Below are 21152 nucleotides of genomic sequence, written 5' to 3'. Positions count from 1 at the left end.
AGTGGTAGGATTGTAAGGAAACCAGCCTATCCCTATTATCCATTGAAAGGGTAGAAAGACAGGTGTCATTCAGCTCTTATCACTGATCTCCAACACAGGTTCACCATCTCTACATATTATTGCTTACAACACTCCAATCTTCCCACTTCTACTGTTTTCCTCCCTTGGCTGTTGGGTGTTAGGTACTCAGAGTGATTATAACCTAACCTCAGTCTACGGAACTCCAGTAGGCAAATGAAATTCTTTTCAGTGGTCTCCATTCCCTTTCCCCCAGATTACCTCATGGTTGCAGCAGGTGGGATAGACTGCATTAGAGATCATGGCTAACGAGTAAGAGCTCTGTTTGGTTGGATAGAGCGAGCTGCCAAGGAATAAGCAGGCTTGAATGGGTGGTGATCTTCATCAGAGATTTCATTACTTTTTCTTTTTCTTTAAACCTACCCTCTTCTGAACTTTCCTATTTTTATCACCATTCTTTTAGTCACTTAAATTTGTAATATTAGTATTATCCTCTACTCCTCATTCTTTCTCATTTAATATATTCAACTAGTTGACAAATCTTTCCCTTTCCATCTCAACTACTTTTCATCAATGTATCCTTTTCTTTCTACTCATACCAAAATTATCCCAGTCCAGGCCCTCTTTACCTTTTGCCTTCAAGTAGCCCTCCCACTCTGAAACATTCTTGGCACAGTTGACAGATACTAAAGTGCAGTTATGAATGTCATTTCCTTATTCAATAAATTCTATTGACTTTCTCTTGATTCTACAATAAAATATTATTTCATCTTTATATTAACTTTTCTTAATTTCTGTCTGTGTAAATTTTATGATATAAATAACTGTTAGTACAATATTTCATGTATATGCCTTATAGTTATGCACATATCAGGGAGGCATGCTCTCAAATTTTTACTGATAGGGATGTGTGATTAAAAAAAAAGTCTGGAACTCACTGTCCTACATCACCATTTATGGATTCTTTCAATATAGTTCAAATCCCCAAGTATTTCTTGCCCTTATTGTCTTGGTAATGGCTTACTTTCTTTGTTCAATTTAATGGTAAACTTTATTAAGTACTTACTTTATATATGTTATAGTGTTAGGGCCAGAGATACAGAGGTGAATAAAATAATACAACTCCTGTAGGAGTTTACAACCTAAATAGCTAGAGCCCTTTCATAATTAATTGAAGACTGATCTGTGGAGCTCTGCTGGACTGGAAAAAAAAAGATTCATTTTCTAGGAGCTTTCTGGTGAAGATGGATGCCCAATACTTGTTTGATTGTGGAAACATAAAGGATATTCAGAGAGCAAAAGAAAAATAGTAGGTCAACACAAAGAGCATAACATAAGAATATCAAAGCAGGCAGAAGGGAACTTTGGAGATGGGATAAATGTCCAAGGTAATTAATTACCTTAATTACATTTAGATAGTTCTATATTGCTTTGTTCTATTAACAAAGAAATTTTTACCTCCCTCACAAAATTCAGCTAAGTTTATACATTGAAATTCATAATTTTATATATGAGTATCTACTAAACAATTGGCATCATCCCTGGTGATGTTTAGTGTTATTTCTGATAGGAATAGTGACTGACCTGTTACTTCTTTGGTATAAAGAACTGTTTACCAACACACGCTGAAACTTTCTCTACAATGTATAGTCTTAAAAAGTTGAGTACAACAGTGGTGTCAAACTCAAATAGAAAAAAAGGCCACCAATTTGTACATAATGATCCCTATAAGACACAATCTTTCTTAGCTTAAAAATGTGCTGTTAAGCATATTTCCCAATCACATTTGCATATGTGCCTGGGAAATACTTAACAAAATAAATAAAAATATAATGTTAATATGTAGTTTTCTAAGTCAGTAAGTGACTTACAGGAATCCTTATGTATGGTTTAGTGGACTGTTTCTAGTTTAGTTTTTTACCAGTGGTGTAGAGTATACTTTCCCATGGTCAAGATGGAAAACTCTATTATGTTAATTTTAAAAATCACATAGCTGGGGGGCAGCTGGGTAGCTCAGTGGAGTGAGAGTCAGGCCTAGAGACAGGAGGTCCTAGGTTCAAACCCGGCCTCAGCCACTTCCCAGCTGTGTGACCCTGGGCAGGTCACTTGACCCCCATTGCCCACCGTTACCACTCTTCCGCCTATGAGACAATACACCGAAGTACAAGGGTTAAAAAAAAAAAATCACATAGCTGAGGCACAGACCCTTGCTTCCAAAAAGTTTAAAATCTAATGAGTAGGAGACAAGGACAAGGACAAAGAATATGAGAGTGAGTCACATATATAGGAAAGAAGGGTTTTGAGAAATTTGAGAAGGGAAAACACTGAAGACTGACTTATGTTCTTCACATAGTTGTTTAGTTTGTGCATCGACTTATTTAATGATGCCACATAAACCATGTGAACCTGTTAACTCCTGGGAGTTTAATGTCTGAGGAGGTTGTTGAGATTTTCAGATTCATTTTTAGTTGTTTTTTTTTTTTTTTGAGAGGAGACAGAAAGGCTGGAACATATATCTATGTCTCTTTCCTTGTATTCCTTCTCCATCTCAATTTCAGCTGATCTCTTCTTGTATATTTAATTATCATTCTTATGTACAGGAATCAACTTAGACCTATATATCAGATCCCATCCTAGTTTCCTTTGAACTCCAGTTATCCCTGGATATTTTGAACTAGAAATTCCATAAGCATCTCAATTTCAATATACCTAAAAGAACTTATTTTTCCCCATGAAATCTACTCCTCTTTCAAACTTCTCTGTTTTTTTTCAGGGCAGAACATCCAGTCCAAGTTTGCACACATTTCTAATCAGTTGTCGTCAGTTGTGTCTTTCTTTTTCATTCTATCCTCTATACAGCTCCCAAAGTGATAGCCCTAAACTATAGGTCCAACTCTCTCACTCTCTTGCTCAGTAAACTTTAATGTTCCTCCTTACTTCTAGGATCAAATTTAGGCTCCTGAGTTTGGCATTTAAAGCCTTCACAACCTGGCCTCAACTTCTCTTTCTAAATTTATCACACATTACTCTCCTTTATGTACTATCCAGTGATGGGCAAACTACGGCCTGTGGGCCAGATGCAGCCCCCTGAAATGTACTATCCGGCTTCACTGCATTATTCCTAATCTGACAAATACCATGAGTAGGATACAATACAATGAAACTTCAAAAGAGTTGCCTTAAAAACAGACTGACAGATGAGTATTTCCTTTCCTTTGACCCCCTCTTTAAAAAGTTTGCCCATCACTGTCCTATACAGTTCAGCCAAATTAGCCTTATTTCTGAATCTAACACACTATCTCCTATCTCCATGCCTATGCACATATCTCCCTTCTTATCTCTTAAAATCCTCAGTTCAATTCAGAGCTCAGTTCAAGGTCTACCTTATTTAGTAGGTCTTTCCTAATTTCCTGATCTCCTTCCTTCCTACCCCAATCCCACCATCTTGCCTGACCTAGTTGTTAGAGCCTCCAAATATAGTGTACATATAGCTCTTGTCTCATTTAATTTACTACAGGTAGCAAGGAAACACAATAAAGTTTAGTATGCCTTTACTACAAGAATTTATTAAAAGGACACAATAATAAATCTCCAAGTGACACTATGTATTCTGATAAAGTACAGGTATCTTTATGCCTAGCAACTCATGCCTGTGGAGTGAAGAGCTGAGTTCATGCTGCAATCTTCCCAAGGAAATTTTTATATCCAAAAGTACACTACTGTTAGGTCTACTTGCCCATATAGGGTGGTAGAATACATTGTCTCACTGACTCTGATAATTAAGAAGTTTACTAGAAGAATCAAATTTAGGATGTGTTTTGATTTTCTCCCAAGAGTCTTCAATCAACTGTGGGCTATTCCATGAGGTCTTTTAAATATCTGTAGTGCATAACAGTAATAAGTGAATGAATTGATTATGGATATAAACTGATTAGATACTCTGCTTGCTGTGCTTACAAAGTATCTTCAGTTTATGTAAGTGAAGTGAAGCTCATAAGTGAACTTCTCTTCAGGGCCAGGCACAAGGACACTAAGGAGACTCTTGTTATACAAAAATAAACTATTTATTCAGAACATAAGGATAAAAAAGGATTTCTAACTCTCAAGGGATTCTAACTCCACTCAAATAAAACTCCCTGGTTCCACAAGGAAGCGTTTCTCCTGTGTCCACAGGCTACGCTGATCCTTCCTGATCTGACTAACCCCAAATTTCCCTATTCTACAATAACTAACACTATTATCCTTATAAGAAGTATATAATTCTTAATTTTGTCTCCAAGTTATAAAAATAACAAAGGCTAGCTGGCTGAGCCTCAGCAAGAACCAACTTAGGACTCTGAGCCTTAGCAGACTCAAGAGTCCAAACCAAAGACCAGGTCTTTCTTTGGTCTTCTCAGAGATAAAAACAATCTATGAAACAGCAATGGACAGTCACTAGTGTTTCCCAAGTTGGAAAAGGGAATCACTTAACTCCTTCAGGTTTTTCCCTTCTTTCCTTTTACCTCAGACAGTGAGGAGAGAGAGAAAAGAAGATGTCACCTGCTCCCATCACTCCGAGAGAGAGTAATTGCCAACTACCTCCCAGAGAGTAACTGCTAAGTCCCTCAGAGCAACAGCCCCACCCAGAGAGAGTAACTGCTATAGAAAAACCTTTAGGCCTCCCACACACACTGTCAACATTTGAAACTGACACTGTCTCAGCTCTGTTTGAAACTAATTCTTTCTCAGACCAGCTTCTTTACTTCTTATCTCTAAACTAATGTAACAAGACTTAATTTCTAATATCCTTATAAGTGTCAATGATCTTTGGATACTGGGTACTAATCTTTGAATACTTGAGGGAGATTTAGGAAGAAATATTGGGAAGGTGACCCCTGCCTGTTGGTCTCCCACTTCATAGTGAACTGAGATGGTATTCTGTCTGCAAGCGATCTAGTCTGTTGACAATTTACAACATTTATTTCACTTTCAGTCTCCCCTGCAATTTTTACCAAATAGATAATTCTTATCCCCACGGCGTGGATCTTTACTTTTATCAAATGCGATACTATAATCTGTTAGTACTGTTTGTTGTATGTCTGTTCTGTTCCACTGATCTACTTTTCTATTTCTTAGCCAATACCAGATAGTTTGAAAATTGCTGCTTTATTATAGTTTAAAATCTGGTACTGCTAGACCTCCTTCCTTCACTTTTTTTCATTAATTTCTTTGATATTCTTGACCTTGTTCTCAGTGAGCTTGATTATTATTTTTCTAGTTCAATAAAATAATTTTTTGGTTACTTAATTGGGATGGCATTGAATAAATAGATTAATTTAGGTAGGATTGTCATTTTACTTATAATGGCTCTGCCCATTTATGAATAATTAATATTCTCCAGTTTTTAAACTTTGACTTTATTTGTATAAAAAGTGTTTTGTAATTTTATGTTCATGTAGTTCTAGGGTTTGTTTTGATAGATATCTTCCTAGGTATTTATTCTATCTGGTTATTTTAAATGGATTATCTCTTACTATCTCTTCTTGCAGGATTTTGTTGGTGATATATAGAAATGGTGATGATTCAGTTCCAATTACTTCCTTTCAACCTCCCTGCTTTTTTTCCCCCAGAGTACTCATATTTGAGGAGAAAACTCAAGAGAACAAGAAATTTGAAGAAAAGATTTATCCTCAAAGTAGGGACTAGATTAAATCTAGGGAGGAATAGACCCTTTTATCTCCATGCTCTTCTCATTCTTTTCCACTATATTAGATCACCTCTTGGATCCCCTTTAGTTCCCTTAGTCTTACCCTGGGTCATCTTCACATACCTCCAAAGCACTAAACTGACCTGAGTGTGGGATGGTTTAATTTTTTTTCTATTGGTACTTATTATTTTTACATCATAATCATTTCTGAATGAACTTCTACTCTTCTACCACAATGCGCCTTCCCTTGTAACAGAGGAAAAAATTGTTCAACAAAAACAAATAACTATATTTGGTAAAATATACAGTATTCAAACCTGTAGTACCTTACTTCTCTAATAAAAGGCATATTTCATCATCTTTTCTCTAGAGCCAAGATTGGTCATTGTAATCACACAGTTTTCAGTTTTATTTTATTATCTTTTTAAAATTTTATTGTGTTCATTATGTGTGTTGTTCTTATAGACTTCCTCTTAGTTATATACAAGTGGTTCTGAATTCCTCTCATTCTTCACTTCTTGTGGCATAATAATATTCTATTCATATGCCACAATTTGTTTAACCTTCTATGGAATGTTCTTTTACAATTACTTTTTTATGTGAGTCTTTGGTCAGTTTTTTTACAGTATATTTCTGGTAACATCTATTATTATCATGCCAGATTTGCAGTTGGAGAAATCGTAAGCTCTTGAAATAAGACAATATTTGTAAAGGACTTAGCTCAGTGCCTTGAATATAGCATGCTTGTTCCCTTCTCCCCCATTAAGGGGCATAGAAGAGTTGAAATGATGTTACTGAAATAAAGGCACAATGAAGAGTGTATAAAGGGGTGAAATTATTATGGTTGGTCTGAATATTTAAGAGTATGGTCGCCAGGAATTAAGTACTTAATTCTGAATGAAAGACTCAAGTCAGAGTGACTTTATGGTAGTTTATTTACAAATAGAGTAAAAGCAAGGAAAATGAGAGAGACTGGGGTGGGGGGGAGGGGGGGAAAAGAGAGAGGGAAAGAGAGAGGGAGAGGGAGAGAGAGAATTACTCCCACCTGGTCTGAACCAGGCAGGGCTTCAGAGGCCCCAGCCAAGTGGCGGGGGGACAGAGGTCATAGAGGTTATTAATTAATTAAACAAGGCTTCTAGCCATGAGGCCTCCTCTAAAACGAGGGGCCTCTTTGGAGGCTAGTGCCTCTAGAAAAAGTCAAGGAAAGGGAGTTAGCCTTTTTCACTCACCCATGTGGCAGTTCAAAAGGAAGCAGTCTGAGGTCTCAAGCCTGAGCTCCTCCAAGGCCAAGTTCAAAGAGGAAAAACCCCCTCACAGGAAGTTACCATCATATTTAAAGGCAGTTCTTTGCCTCACTTCCTATGTCTACCTTCCACTTTTACATGGACCAATGGCAGCTTTAACTTTGCTTTGGACTGCCCAAGGGGCAGTCAGTTGTTTTTGATTTGTCATTCCCTAGCACATGTGGGTCATAGATCTCCCTCCCCCACTTAAGGATTAAGTGGGTGTGTATACATTCCTGGTGGCTAAAATCTAAGGAATAAATGATGGAGAGTTAATCCCATCTTCACAAGTGCTTCATGTAAATGATGTGAATGTCTTAAATGCTTTTATATAGAATATAACCCTTCTTTCTCAGAGTTCAGTACATTTGTTTGAATTCTAGGTCCATTTTTTAGCATTCTATGAAACAAAAGCAAAGGTTGTATGTTCTTATGGGGCAATGATTGCCAGTAGTGAGGTAGAACCTAGATTAGGGCTCCATGGGCATACAGATGGGGATGGAGCTGGCACAAGAATAAATTATGGCAACTAAAAGTGATGAGTGCCAGAGTGGGTGCTTAAGGTTTTTATGATGGTAAAATATGGACATATTGAGAACTACTGAGTGCATTTTTGAAGTTTTTTGGGGGTAAAATTGTATTGATACTACGAGGCACATGGGTGACTGCTGCTGGAAATTTCCCAAATCTATGTGGTCGTGTCCTATGAATAATACTAGGGTTTTTGTTTTGTTATGTATTTTTAAAGAGATGGATTTTATTTCATTGTGTTTAAATGTCATTTAATTTAACTGGGAATCAATCCATAGGCCTGAGTGCTTTATTCCTCCCTTATATAGCTTAAACTTCAATGGGAAACTTGCCCCAAAGCCTTTCTACATACAAGTGCTGAGTCTTTGGGGCAAGATATTGACAGATAAGTGACCCATTTGTACATTCCTCTGTTGGTCAAAAGCATTATTGAATATATTTTAGGCTCTTTGTCCTGCAGTTGATTTTATTTCTTTATTTTGTTTTTAGGTAATACAATTCATATTGGAGATGTGTCTTATAAGCTGAAAACCCCCAAGAATCCAGAATTTGTACCAAAGAACTATGGTAAGAAACATTAGTTTTCTTTAATACTTCCTAATTCATGGTTATTTACTTACGTCTTAGTGGTAAGCAAGTTTGTTCTTCTGATGTTAAGAGGCAGGGATTATGCTTGATGATTTCCAAGGTCCCATCTACCTTTTAAAAAATTCTTTAAATTAATAGCATATTTTGCAAAAAGTTAACATAGCTGTAAAAATACATTTGAAGTATACTGGTCTAGTAGTCTAGAAAAAAATATTTTAATTTAGATCCAAATTACCTTGAATGCTTCAAGTCTTTACCAATAGAATAAAATGAAATCTAATGTATATGAAGTACTTGAAAACAAAAGTGCTACACAAATGTCAGTTATGATTATTATTATTTATAATAGCTTATTTCTAGACCATTATGTTGCTTATGATGATTAGAATGATAACAATTTACCTTCAGCTCTAGAGGGGAGTGAAAATCAAACATCTTTTTGCCTTTTATATAGACTTTCTTAATGGAAAGGTTTTATTTTGACATGATAGATGAACTCAGATGCACAAACCATTCCCAAAGTATATTTGGTTAAATACTAACAGTTAAGAAGGAAAACATTAAAAAGTATCTGTGACTGATTGTATGTGCATCCTTATACTTTTGTAGTTTGTATTTGTTAACCTAAAGATGGGTATTTTAATCTTAAAAAATAAATACCAGTGTTTAGTAGCCCAGAGTTTTGTTGCTGTTTAATATAGGCAAAATCAAAATTTGTTTTGTTAAAGACTATTTCTAGATGATAGTCCCTGTGTATGGAGGGCTTTTTTGCCCTCCCTTCCTGAAAATCAGACATACACACACCGACAAATAGCCAAAATTGTTTCTTGGTTTATTACACTTGCGGAAAAAAAGAAGGGAGAGGGATGGTAGAAGAATCATGTAAATTAGGTGCATTGAACAGATACACAAATGGTATTTAAGAAAAAATATGTTGAAAACAAGTGAGAATTTCAGAAAAAGTTCAAATTTGATATATGTTCTCAATCTTGTGCTCTTCAATGCAGTTGGATCATCATAGTCTTGTTCTTTTGAATGTGAGGGTAGCTAATTGAGTTTTGATCCTGTCTTAGAGTCTACTTCATTTTTTCTTGTCAGAAATGTTGAAAGTTTATTAAACTTCATAAAAGTGTGTTCTATTAAATGCTTTTATTTGCTGTTTGTCCTATTTATTTTTGATTTTGTATTCATTCTCAGTGGAGTGGTTTACAGGGTCACAAACAGTATAGTTCTTCAAATAGTATCTGCTTCTGCTAACCCTAGAACTTTACGTGTACACTTTGTGGAAAGGTCTTTTCAGCATCATTGAAGCAAAAAGATTGTGGTTACTTGCAGCCCTCTCTGAAAACTAGTAAGAGCTGCACAGTTGCATCAGATGATAGTTACCACATTTCAATGACTTTAAATGACACTAAAACTTTTGGGACACTCTAAATTATGTAACAGTGCCTTCTATAAAGAACATAGCATTCTTTAGTTTTGAGAATCCTTTTATGTATATTAGCCCAGTCTGGTCCTTACAACTCTTTAAGGTTAACAAATTTATTTATATTCATTTTATAAATGAAGAAATACAGATTTAGAGAGGTTAAATGGTTTGCTTCAGACCATGAGTCTAAGTCTTCTACCCTTAATCCTGTGCATTTTCTACTATGCCTCTTGTGGCTTATAACTACCCTTTTTGGTAGCACCTAAAATGGCATGGATTTTTTACCAGCCCTCTTGGGATCAGCTGAAATACTTTGGTTTCCTGCCATAGTCACAAAAACAATCCTTTTGAGCCCTTTTCTCTGAGAACTCCCTCGTCACATGCTGTAGGATCCACAGGGAATATCAAAGCAGAGGATCTTAACAGCTACACATTTCATAATCCATGTCATAGGGGTTAGGCATCTAGCTGAGATAAAGTAAAGAGAGCAAAAGTTATTTGTTCCCAAATACATTAAGAATCTTCGAAAGGCAAACTCCCTTAAAACATTGTCTACTTTAACATCTTTAGATTTTATTGTACCTTCTGATGTACCTTTTAAGTAGGTCATATTTTCCAAAGCTCTTGGAATATTTGTATCAAGGCAGAGCCAAGATGACAGAGTAGGGGCAACACTTAGAGCTTTCCAATCACCACCAAACCAACTTTAAAATAACACCTCAAATAGAATTCTGAGCAGCAGAGACAACAAAAGGTCAAAATGAAACTTTTTTAGCCCCCCAAAAATTAGGAGGCTGGAAGGAGAGATCACCCCCCATCGGGGTGGAAACTGGTCTTGAGCCCACATAGATGCAAAAACAGTGGTGAGCTGAGGTGGTGACAGAAGCAATAGCAACATTGGGAGCTGTCAAGCCAGAGAGCTGGTAGCTGATCAGAAAGAGATTATTGGGGACCTCAGTGCTAGCCCTAAATGTAAGATTGGATGCTGCTTTGCAACTCCATTGCCTATTCCTACTTCTGGGCACAGTTCAAGGGCAGAGAGGAGCATTTTTAGTCAAGAGGGAGCAGGGGCCTTGAGGAAAAGTGTCACTTCTAGAACCAAGGGACCAGAGACCTTGAAAAGCAATATCAATTGCAGATGCAAGAAGCCTAAAACTTGGGATAGTATTCTTTTTCCATTTCCCTACATCAGGAATAGAGCCCAACATAAAGTTCATAGTCAAGAATTAGAATGGAAAAATGAGCAAAGAACAACAAAAAAGCTATATGACCATAAAAACCTTTTCTGATGATAGGGAAGATCAAGACTCAAACTTGGAAGACAATGAAGTCAAAACAGCTATAAGCAAAGCCTCTCAAAGTAAAAAAAAGTGAATTGGACACAAGCCCAACAAGAATCCTTAGAAAAACTAGAAACATTATTTCAAAATGAAATAAAAACAGTAGAGGAAAAGTTATTTAAAGAAATGAGAATGAGAAAAGATAATTAACAGCTTCATAAAAGAGGCACAAAAGTACTGAAAAAATTAATGCCTTAAAATGTAGAATTGGCTAAATGGAAAAAAGAGGTATGAAACTTCACTGACAAAAATAACTTTTTAAAAAATAGAATTAGCCTCATGCAAAATGTGATGCAAAAATTCAATGAAGACAGTCATTCCTTAAAAATTAGTCTTGGGAAAGTGGAAGCTAATGATTCTATAAGATACCAAGAATCAATAAAACAAAGTCAAAGGAATGAAAAAAATAGAAGAAAAAATGAAGTATCTCCTTAGGAAACCAATTAATCTGGAAAATAGATCCAGGAGGGATAATTTAAGAATTATGGACTACCTGAAAGCCATGATCAAAGAAAGAGCCTAGACATCATATTTAAAGAAATTTTAAAGGAAAACTGCTCTAATATCCTGGAACCAGAAGGTAAACTAGAAATTGAAAGAATCTATCAACTAATAACCACCTGAAAGAGGTCCTAAAATGAAAAGACCCAGGAATATGATAACTCAATTCCAAATTTGACTCAAAGAGAAAACATTCAAGGAGGCAGAAATAATTAAAATATCATGGAATTGTTGTCAAGTTTACATAAGATTTAGTGGTTACCACATTAGAGTAGAGAACTTAAAATATGATATTCTGGAAGATGAAAGAGCTAGGATTATAACCAAGAATGATACAAATTGAAAATAATCCTTCAAAGGAAAAAAATAAGTATTTAACAAAATATAGGACTTATAAGTATTCTTGATAAAAAGACCAGAGTTGAATAGTAAATTTGACTTTTAAATACAAGACTCAAAAGAAGCATAAAAAGGTAAATACAAATAACAAATCATGAGGGACTCAAATTAAACTGATTGCATTTCTTTTTTTTATGGTGCCAATTTTAAATATTTTTATTCTCCAGGACAACAATTGCATTTCCACTTGTTTTTATACAGTACTAATGAAGTGCAATGCTGTTCACTTCTCCCTCTACATACATTCGATTATTCAGAATGTCCAGATTTACGCAGTAACTTAAATGTTACTTTTTAAACAGTTACTGCCTTGGCTACAAATTTGAGTTCTTCAATTTTTGGAAAGTTGTGTGGAATGCTTTTGGTACATTTAGTTGACCTCTTCAATAGAAAGTCCAGAAGAAGCACCTCCAGATGTGGTTGATCCACCTCCTAGGAACCCACTAGGCATGCCCCCTAGCATTTCCCCTGCACTCTGGTGCAGCTTGGTGATGATGGGGTTGCAGACTTTTTCCAATTCTTTTTGCTGATGCTCAAATTCTTCCTTTTCAGCAGTCTGGTTCTTATCCAGCCAGCTGATTATTTCATTTCATTTGTCAAGGATCTTCTGTTTGTCTTCATCAACAATTTTGCCTTGCATTTTCTTATCCTCAACAGTTGTCTTCAGATTGAAAGCATAATACTCAAGAGAATTCTTGGAAGACACCTTGTCTCTCAGCTTCTCATCTTCAGCCTTGTACTTCTCAGCTTCCTGGACCATGCACTCAATGTCTTCTTTGCTCAGACGACCTTTGTCATTGGTGATGGTGATCTTGTTCTACTTGCCTGTACTCTTCTCCACAGCAGAGACATTGAGGATGCCATTAGCATCAATGTCACATGTAACTTCAATTTGAGGGACACCCCTTGGGGCAGGAGGGATTCCTGTGAGTTAAACCTTCCAAGCAGGTTGTTATTCTTTGTCATTGCTCTCTCACCTTCATAAACTGAATAAGCACACCAGGTTGATTGTCAGAATAGATAGTAAAGGTCTGAGTCTGTTTGGTGGGAATGGTGGTATTGCGTTTGGCCAGAACTGTCATGACTCAAAAGCAGTTTCAATTCCAAGGGAAAGAGGAGTGACATCTAGCAGCAGCAAGTCCTTTACATTCTCAGATTTATCTCTAGACAATATGGCAGCCTGGACAGCTGCACCATAGACAACAGCCTCATCAGAACTGATACTCTTGTTGAGCTCCTTGCCATTGAAGAAATCTTGCAGAAGCTTCTGGATTTGGGGGATTTGAGTAGAACCACCCACCAAGACAAAGTCATGAATCTGTGATTTATCTAGTTTGGCATCTCTGAGGGTCTTTTCCACTGGGTTCAGTGTGCCACGGAAGAGGTCAGCATTTAGCTCTTCAAAACAGGCCCCCCTGATAGAGGTATAGAAGTCAATACCTTCATAAAGGGAAACAGTCTCGATACTGGCCTGTGTCCTGGAAGAGAGGGTTCTCTTTGCCCGTTCACAAGCAGTATGCAGATAGCAGACAGCCCTCTTGTTCTCACTGATGTCCTTCTTGTGCTTTCGCTTGAACTTGGCAATGCAGTGGTTGACCATGTGGTTGTCAAAAGTCCTCACCACCCAAGTAGGTGTCTTCAGCTGTGGACTTGACTTCAAAGATGCCATCCTCATTGGTAAGGATGGAGATATCGAAGGTACTACCTCCAAGGTTAAAGATCAACACATTTCTCTCAGCACCAACTTTTTTGTCCAAGCCAAAAGCAATAGCAGCAGCAGTTGGCTTGTTGATGGTTCGGAGCACATTGAGACTGGCGATGGCTCTGGCATATTTGGTGGCCTGTTGTTGGGAATTGTTGAAGTAGACTGGTACTATGACAACAGCATTTGTGACAGTCTTCCCAAGGTAAGCTTCAGCAATTTCTTTCACCTTGGTCAAGACCATAGCATGATACTTCTGGATAGAAACTTTTGGACTCCACTTTGTACTCTACTTGGACCTTAGATCTGCCTGCATCATTCACCACTGTGAAAGGCCAATTCTTCTTGTCTGACTGTACAACTGCATCATCAAGTCTGTGACCAATCAGATGTTTGGCATCAAAGACTGTGTTGGTGGGGTTCATGCAATTTGATTCTTTGCAGCATCACCAATTAAACGTTCTGTGTCAGTGAAGGCAATGTAGCTGGGAGTGGTCCTGTTTCCTTGGTAATTAGCAATGATCTCCACTTTCCCATGTTGGAGGATTCTTACACAGGAGTAAGTGGTGCCAAGATCAATGCCAGTTGCAGGTTCCTTCAACATGTTTGCTGGGGTTTCAGAGGTCATAGATGACCACTGTTGAGAGAGAAGGACTGCTGCTGCGCTGAGTAGACCCTGTTTGCATTTCTATATGGAAAGATGATACATATAGGAACTTTATCATTATTAGAGCAATCAGAAGAATTCTACATAGACAATAGAGTGAGTTGGTTATGTTGGGATGATATTAAAAAATGGATTAATGAGAAAGAGGGATTCCAAGGAAAGAAGGAAAGAGGGAAGAATAGAGAAAATGATTTCAGATAAAAAGAGGTACCCAAGGAGAAGCTTTTACTGTGAAGGGGGAAATAGTGGAGGGATGGAGCGGGCAGTGCTTGAACCTCACTCTCATATAATTTGATTCAAAGAGGGAATCAGTTTTACCATAATCTCTCAGGCCTCATTTTGACCTAAACAACATCTACTGAAGCCTGCAGCTTCTCAAATCTCCTGAAGAATACAGTGGGAAAGTGTAGAATCCTCAGGGAGGAATTGAAATTTCCTGGCCTTTCAGGAGCCTGTTAGTGCCTGAAGCAGCTCTAGGAATCACTTCAGCCTACTTTATCTTTTCATCTCTCTTTTCTTATACCTTCTTTAAGCTCCACATTCTGTACCTAACTTGAAACAATCAAAAGGAGACAGTTGCTCTAAAAAAATTGTATATAGAAATCTATCTTACCCAACAGGGAAGAAGTAAGAAGGGGAAGGGGATAAGAGAAAGGTGGGGATAAAAAGGTAGGGCAGATAAAGGAAGGCAGTGGACAGAAGCAAAACTTTAATTTTTGTTATTTATTTATTAAATGTTTTTCCATATTTACATGATTCATTTTCTTTCTCTCCTCTCTTCTCTCCCTCCTCCCAGAGCCAACAAGCAATTCCACTGGGTTGTCCAAATGTTATCACTTGATACCTAATTCCATATTATTCATTTTTGCCATGGAGCAATCTTTTAAAGCCAAAATCCCAAATCATATACCCATACATACAAGTGATAAGATACATGTTTTTCATTTGCATTTCTACTCCCATAGTTCTTTCTCTCAATGTGGATAGCATTCTTTCTCATAAGTCCTTCAGGAGTGTCCTGGATTATTGCATTGTTACTGGTAGGAAATTCCATTACATTGGATAGTTCCATAGTGTTTTACTTTCTGTGTACAATGTTTTCTTGGTTCTGCTCATTTCATTCTACATCAGTTCATGGAGGTTCTCCCAGTTCATATAGAAATCTCCCAGATCACCATTCCTTATGGCACAATAGTTTTCCATCACCCATTATATACCACAATTTGTTCAGCCATTCCCCAATTGAGGGACACCCCCTCATTTTCCAGTTTTTTGCCACCACAAAGAGCGCAGCTAGGAATATTTTTATACAAATATTTTTCATTATTATGTCGTTGGGGTACAAACCTATTAGCAGTATAGGTGGATCAAAGGGCATGCAATCTTTTAAAGCCCTTTGGTCATAATTCCAAATTGCCCTCCAGAATGGTTGGGTTAATTCACAGTTCTACCAGCAATGCATTAATCTCCCAATTTTGCCACATCTCCTCCAACATTTATTATTTTCCTTTATTGTCATATTGGCCAGTCTGCTAGGTGTGAGGTGGTACCTCACAATTGTTTTGATTTGCATTTCTCTAATTAGGAGGGATTTAGAACACTTGCATATGATTATTGATAGTTTTGAGTTCTTCATCTGAAAACTACCTATTCATGTCCCTTGACCATTTATCAGTTGGGGAATGGCTTGATTTCTTGTATAATTGACTTAGTTCCATATAAATTTGAGAAATTAGACCTTTGTCAGAGGTTTTTGTTATAAATTTCCCCCCCAATTTGTTGCTTCCCTTCTAATTTTGCTTGCATTGATTTTGTTTGTACCAAAACAGACTTTAGAAAAGGGACAGGATTAAAAGAGAAGACACAGAAAAATAGGATGGGAGTATCACAATTGAAATTCAACAAAGGTAGAATAAGGCATATTCTCTTTAAGAAAATTAATAGTTTATTAACAGGGCATGAATTGATTAATAGAGAGGTTATTGACTTGATTTATGCCAAAGGGCCTGAGATGAAGATTTAATTCATTTTTATAGGGTTAGAACAAAGAACAGCATAGGTTAAATAAGAAAAGCAATACAATTGGTTATAGGGTTGACAACATCATGAGGATGAAGGGTTATGATTAGTTATATTAAGGGAAAGGGTTTGTACATATGGGACTAGGACCATTCCTCCCTGTTTTAGAAAAATGCTTTGTATATGCATCCTGAGGCTATTGAAAGTAGACTGGGGATGTAGACTTACTGGCTCCTTGGAATGAGGTAAGACCGCCTTTGATTGGGCAGAGATGGAACCAAATTAGTTTGTATGTTCTCAAGGATAACACACAGATGCCATGGAGTTTCTCGGGAGCTAGAGTTGTGAGGAATAATAAGCTTACCTAGCACAGAGTGATTTATAGTGTTATAGGAATATGGGGTACAAGGGAGATATATATACATATATATATATGCATATATATATATATGTATAAGGGGGGTGATGATGTGAATCTGTCTATAATTTCAGCTGCAGTTGGTGGGAGTAACACCTACTCCTATCACCCTGACTGCTGCTGTAAGCTATCCCCTTCTTTCTAACAGCTGCCCAAGTAAGGACCCTGGAGAGGTTAGATAGTTGGGTATCCTTCCCAGGCCCAACCTGGGGTTGGATAAATTAATATTGAGCTATTGATCTGCCTTGGATAACATTCAGGATCTGACTGCGTTTGACTCCCTTCTTAAAGGCTGTGATAGAAAGACCACTCAGGTAGGTACTTGTTGAACACTCTTTACCTATAAATAGGGAAAGGATAACAAGGTCAAGGATTGGGGATTGGAAACCCTATTTGATCCATTATCTATAGACTAATTAACAAGCAGGACTAGAGGCTATTGATCAGGTGGAGCCTGGAGATTTCACCTTTCCTCTTATCTCCGGCTGGACCTGGCCACAGCCAAGCCAGAGAATAGAGAGGCTATTGCTGCAGATGTATTGATGGTCTTTATTCTCTCAGCTTTCTTATCACCAGTGTTGGTGATTCACTAGCTCTCACAGTCTATCAGGAAATATATTCAGGTTTATTCCTACCCTCTTCTTAAACCACCTAGCAACCCTTCACCACCCTTCAAACCACCCTTCCAGCCACCCACTGCCCAGATTGAACCACAGAGGTTGGCAGAGATCTGTGATCTCCATTTCTCAGCCTCTGAGTCCAGAGACTTCTCAGTCCAGAGACCCTCCTCCAAAGTGGCTGTCAGGGGTATTTATAGGGTGAGGCCAATCTATGTTTGCCCCTGGCATGGCACCTGGGAACATTCCGAGTCTCTTAACTGCCATTGGTCAAGGTGACATCCATCTCTTCCCAGGTTATTGAATATAACAATAGGTACTACTAGGATAATAGATTGCTTAGAATTAGGATGTTTTATGAGAATGTTGAACTTCTATTAAACTCTAGGGCAGAGTTTTCCTTTAATTAAAATTGATTGATAGGGAGAGTAAACTTTGGCATATGATTATGAGAAGGGAATACTGAACTTTTGAACTCAGGAGCTTCTTCAATCAGAGACAAAGAAGAGGCTTAGGTTTTTTTACATGGAATATATAATATAAATATAGAACAGAATCAATTACAAAGTGAAATAAAATAAAATACAGGAGCAATAATTAATTTTCACAAAAGGAAGTGCACAGTTAGTAATCATAACCATGAGTGTGAATGGGATGAACTCATCTATAAAACTTAAGTAGACAGCAGAATGGATTTGAAACCAGAATCCAACAATATGTTGGAACTTGGATCTATAGAGGTACAGAGACTAGTTCAGGGCCACATAGCTGGTTAATAATAGAGCTTAATTTAAAATCTTGATCTTCTGGATTCAATCTAGTGTTCTTCCTCTTGTGATCACTAGTATTATATTTTGATTTTTTGTTTTTGTTTTTAAGAATAACTCCAGTAATGGAAATAAAAGTGATGGGTTACATAGCTAATTGGAAATGGAAAGGCATTGAAATTCTGGAGAACTTTTTAGTTTGTGGTGTGAGAAAATGTTAGCAATGCTAGACTTGTCATACTAATTACTTGAAGCACCAGAAATCATTATTGAGATTTTTTTTTTTTAGCAACCAAGAATGCATCAAATTTACATAAACTGTGTTGCTGACCTAGATGGTAGTACTAATATTCGTATTTGCAGGTGTGGGGTGAAAATCATTGGACTTTCTGCTACTTATTGAAGCAGTTGCCTGAAAGCATTTTTTTTTTCTTTTTTTTTTTTTTTTTTAAACCCTTGTACTTCGGTGTATTGTCTCCTAGGTGGAAGATTGGTAAGGGTGGGCAATGGGGGTCAAGTGACTTGCCCAGGGTCACACAGCTGGGAAGTAGCTGAGGCCAGGTTTGAACCTAGGACCTCCTGTCTCTAGGCCTGACTCTCACTCCACTGAGCTACCCAGCTGCCCCCTGAAAGCATTTTTTAATGGAAGTATGTATGCTTGAGTAATAAACAAACAAATAAATAAATATCATATATAAATATATAGGATACTACAATCCTCTCAAATAAGTAATTTTCTTGCAATATTAATTAATGAAGTTTAATTAATTTTTGTTTTTGATAGCTAGGTAACAAATCTTTCTACAGTATTGTTTTCTTTCACCTTTTTCAATATAGTCTATTATTTTATCTCTTGTTTTGGCTGCTTTCTTTTAGTAGGCTTTTTCATCCATCTAGCTTCTCACATTTTTGATTCAATATATTTTTTCTTTTTTTAAAATTATTTTTTCTGATTACATGTAAAAACAATTAATTCTTTTTTTAAATTGTGAGTTCCAAATTCTCTTCCTCTCTCCTTCCCCTTTCCTGTCATTGAGAAGGCAAGCAGCTTCATATGGGTTAGTGAATCAAAACATTCATGCTTGGGGGCAGCTGGGTAGCTCAGTGGAGTGAGAGTCAGGCCTAGAGACAGGAGGTCCTAGGTTCAAACCCAGCCTCAGCCACTTCCCAGCTGTGTGACCCTGGGCAAGTCACTTGACCCCCATTCCCCCCCTTATCACTCTTCCACCTATGAGACAATACACCAAAGTTAAGGGTCTAAAAAAAAAAACATTCATGCTTGTCATGTTGGGAAAGAAAACATAGACCAAAAAAAAAATCCCAATAAAAATAAAGGAAGCAAAAAAAGAGTGTTTCCATCTGCATTCAGATTTACCAGTTCTTTCTGTGGAGGGGGCAGCATTTTTTGACCTGAGTCCTTCAGAATTGCCCTAGATCATTGTATTGCTGAGAATAATTTCAGAATTGTCTTAGATCACGGTTATTACTGAGAATAGCTAAGCTAAATTCACAGATAATTATCCTATAGTATTACTATTTACTTTGTACAATTTTCTCTTGGTTTTGCTCATTTCACTTGGCATCTGTTCATGTAAGTCCAGGTTTTTCTAAAAGCAGCTTGCTTATCATTTTTTATAGCATAATTGTATTTTATCACAATCATACACCACATCTTGTTCAATCTTTTCCTGATCAATGGGCATCCCCTCAATTTCCAATTCCTTGCCACCACAAAAAGAGCTGCTATAAATATTTTTGGACATTTAAGTCATTTTATCTTTTTTTTTATCTTTGAGATACTGACCTAGAAATGATATTGTTGTATCAAAAGGATATGAAAACTTTTGTAGCCCTTTAGGCATAGTTCCAAATTGCTCTCAAGAATGATTGGACTAGTTCATAACTCCATCAACAGTGCATTAGTTTACTATTTTCTCACATTCTCTCCAATATTTGATCCAGTGAATTATGACTAAAGGATATAGTTGAAGCTGCATAATTTAGACCTTTTTGATGGTGCCTTTATCGTGTTTTTGTTAAATGTGAGTTTGTGTACTTAAATTCTGAATTCATAGTTCTCTACTAATTGATTCTGCTTCATCACTTCTCCTACACTATGAGTTTTTTGGGGGGGTAGGGCTCATGTCTTTTTTTAAAGAAATTCTTTGCTATACAGGGTGTTCTGTTTCTTGCTTTTGGACTGCTCCTTATGCCCATGTACTGGAACAGTTTCCTCCTTCCACCAGTCAAGGCATATCTCTGTATACCTTTTAAATTGTAGCTCAAGTCTCATACTTTCTCAAAAGCATTTCTTCTCTTTTCTTTTTTTTTTCCTTTTTTTTTAATTAGACATTTATTAATATTTGTTTTTAACCTGTTTACATACTTTATGCCCCTACTTTCCCCTTCACCCCCCGCACTCCCCCCACCCATGGCCAACACACATTTCCACTGGTTGTAACATGTGTCCTTGTTCAGGGTCTATTTCCCATTCATGTCCGCCTCAGCCCATGCATTCAAGCAATTGTTTATCTTATATGTTTCCTCTCCTGCAGTCCTTCCTCTGAATGTGGGTAGCATCTTTACCATAAATCCCTCAGAGCTGTCTTGTGTCATTGCAGTGCTGCTGGTACAGGAGCCCATTACATTTGATTTTACCATAGTATATCAGTCTCTGTGTACAATGTTCTTCTGGCTCTGCTCCTTTCACTCTGCATCACTTCCTGGAGGTCTGTCCAATTTGCATGGAATTCCTCCAGTTTATTATTCCTTTTAGCACAATAGTATTCCATCACCCGCATATACCACAATTTGTTCAGCCATTCCCCAATTGAAGGACATACCCTCCTTTTCCAGTTTTTTGCCACTACAAAAAGCGCAGCTATAAATATTTTCGTACAAGTCTGTTTATCTATGATCTGTTTGGGGTACAAACCCAACCATGGTATGGCTGGTTCAAAGGGCAGGCATTCTTTTATAGCCCTTTGGGCATAGTTCCAAATTGCCAGCCAGAATGGCCGGATCATTTCACAACTCCACCAGCAATGCGTCAATGTCCCAATTTTGCCACATCCCCTCCAACATTCATTACTCTCCCCTTCTTTCATTTTAGCCAATCTGCTAGGTGTGAGGTGATACCTCAGAGTTGTTTTGATTTGCATTTCTCTAATTATTAGAGATTTGGAAC

At 37.2% G+C, this 21152-nt stretch overlaps 1 protein-coding gene and 1 pseudogene across 1 annotated transcript in view; one reads left to right on the top strand and one right to left on the bottom strand.

The window, feature by feature from the left end:
- The window catches only part of VWA8 (von Willebrand factor A domain containing 8), a 519173-nt gene that overhangs the window by 12727 nt on the left and 485294 nt on the right, over positions 1-21152 (top strand). Inside the window, exon 2 of the mRNA XM_044669384.1 lies at positions 8008-8085. Coding sequence (XP_044525319.1) covers positions 8008-8085 — 78 coding nt within the window. The remainder of the gene's footprint in view (positions 1-8007; positions 8086-21152) is intronic.
- Positions 12146-14456, bottom strand: LOC123242683 (annotated as a pseudogene).

Source organism: Gracilinanus agilis, chromosome 3 (assembly GCF_016433145.1).
Source record: "Gracilinanus agilis isolate LMUSP501 chromosome 3, AgileGrace, whole genome shotgun sequence".
Lineage (NCBI taxonomy): Eukaryota > Metazoa > Chordata > Mammalia > Didelphimorphia > Didelphidae > Gracilinanus > Gracilinanus agilis.
The sequence above is the reverse complement of the archived record's forward strand: the minus strand, read 5'-3'. Positions and strand labels throughout refer to the sequence as shown.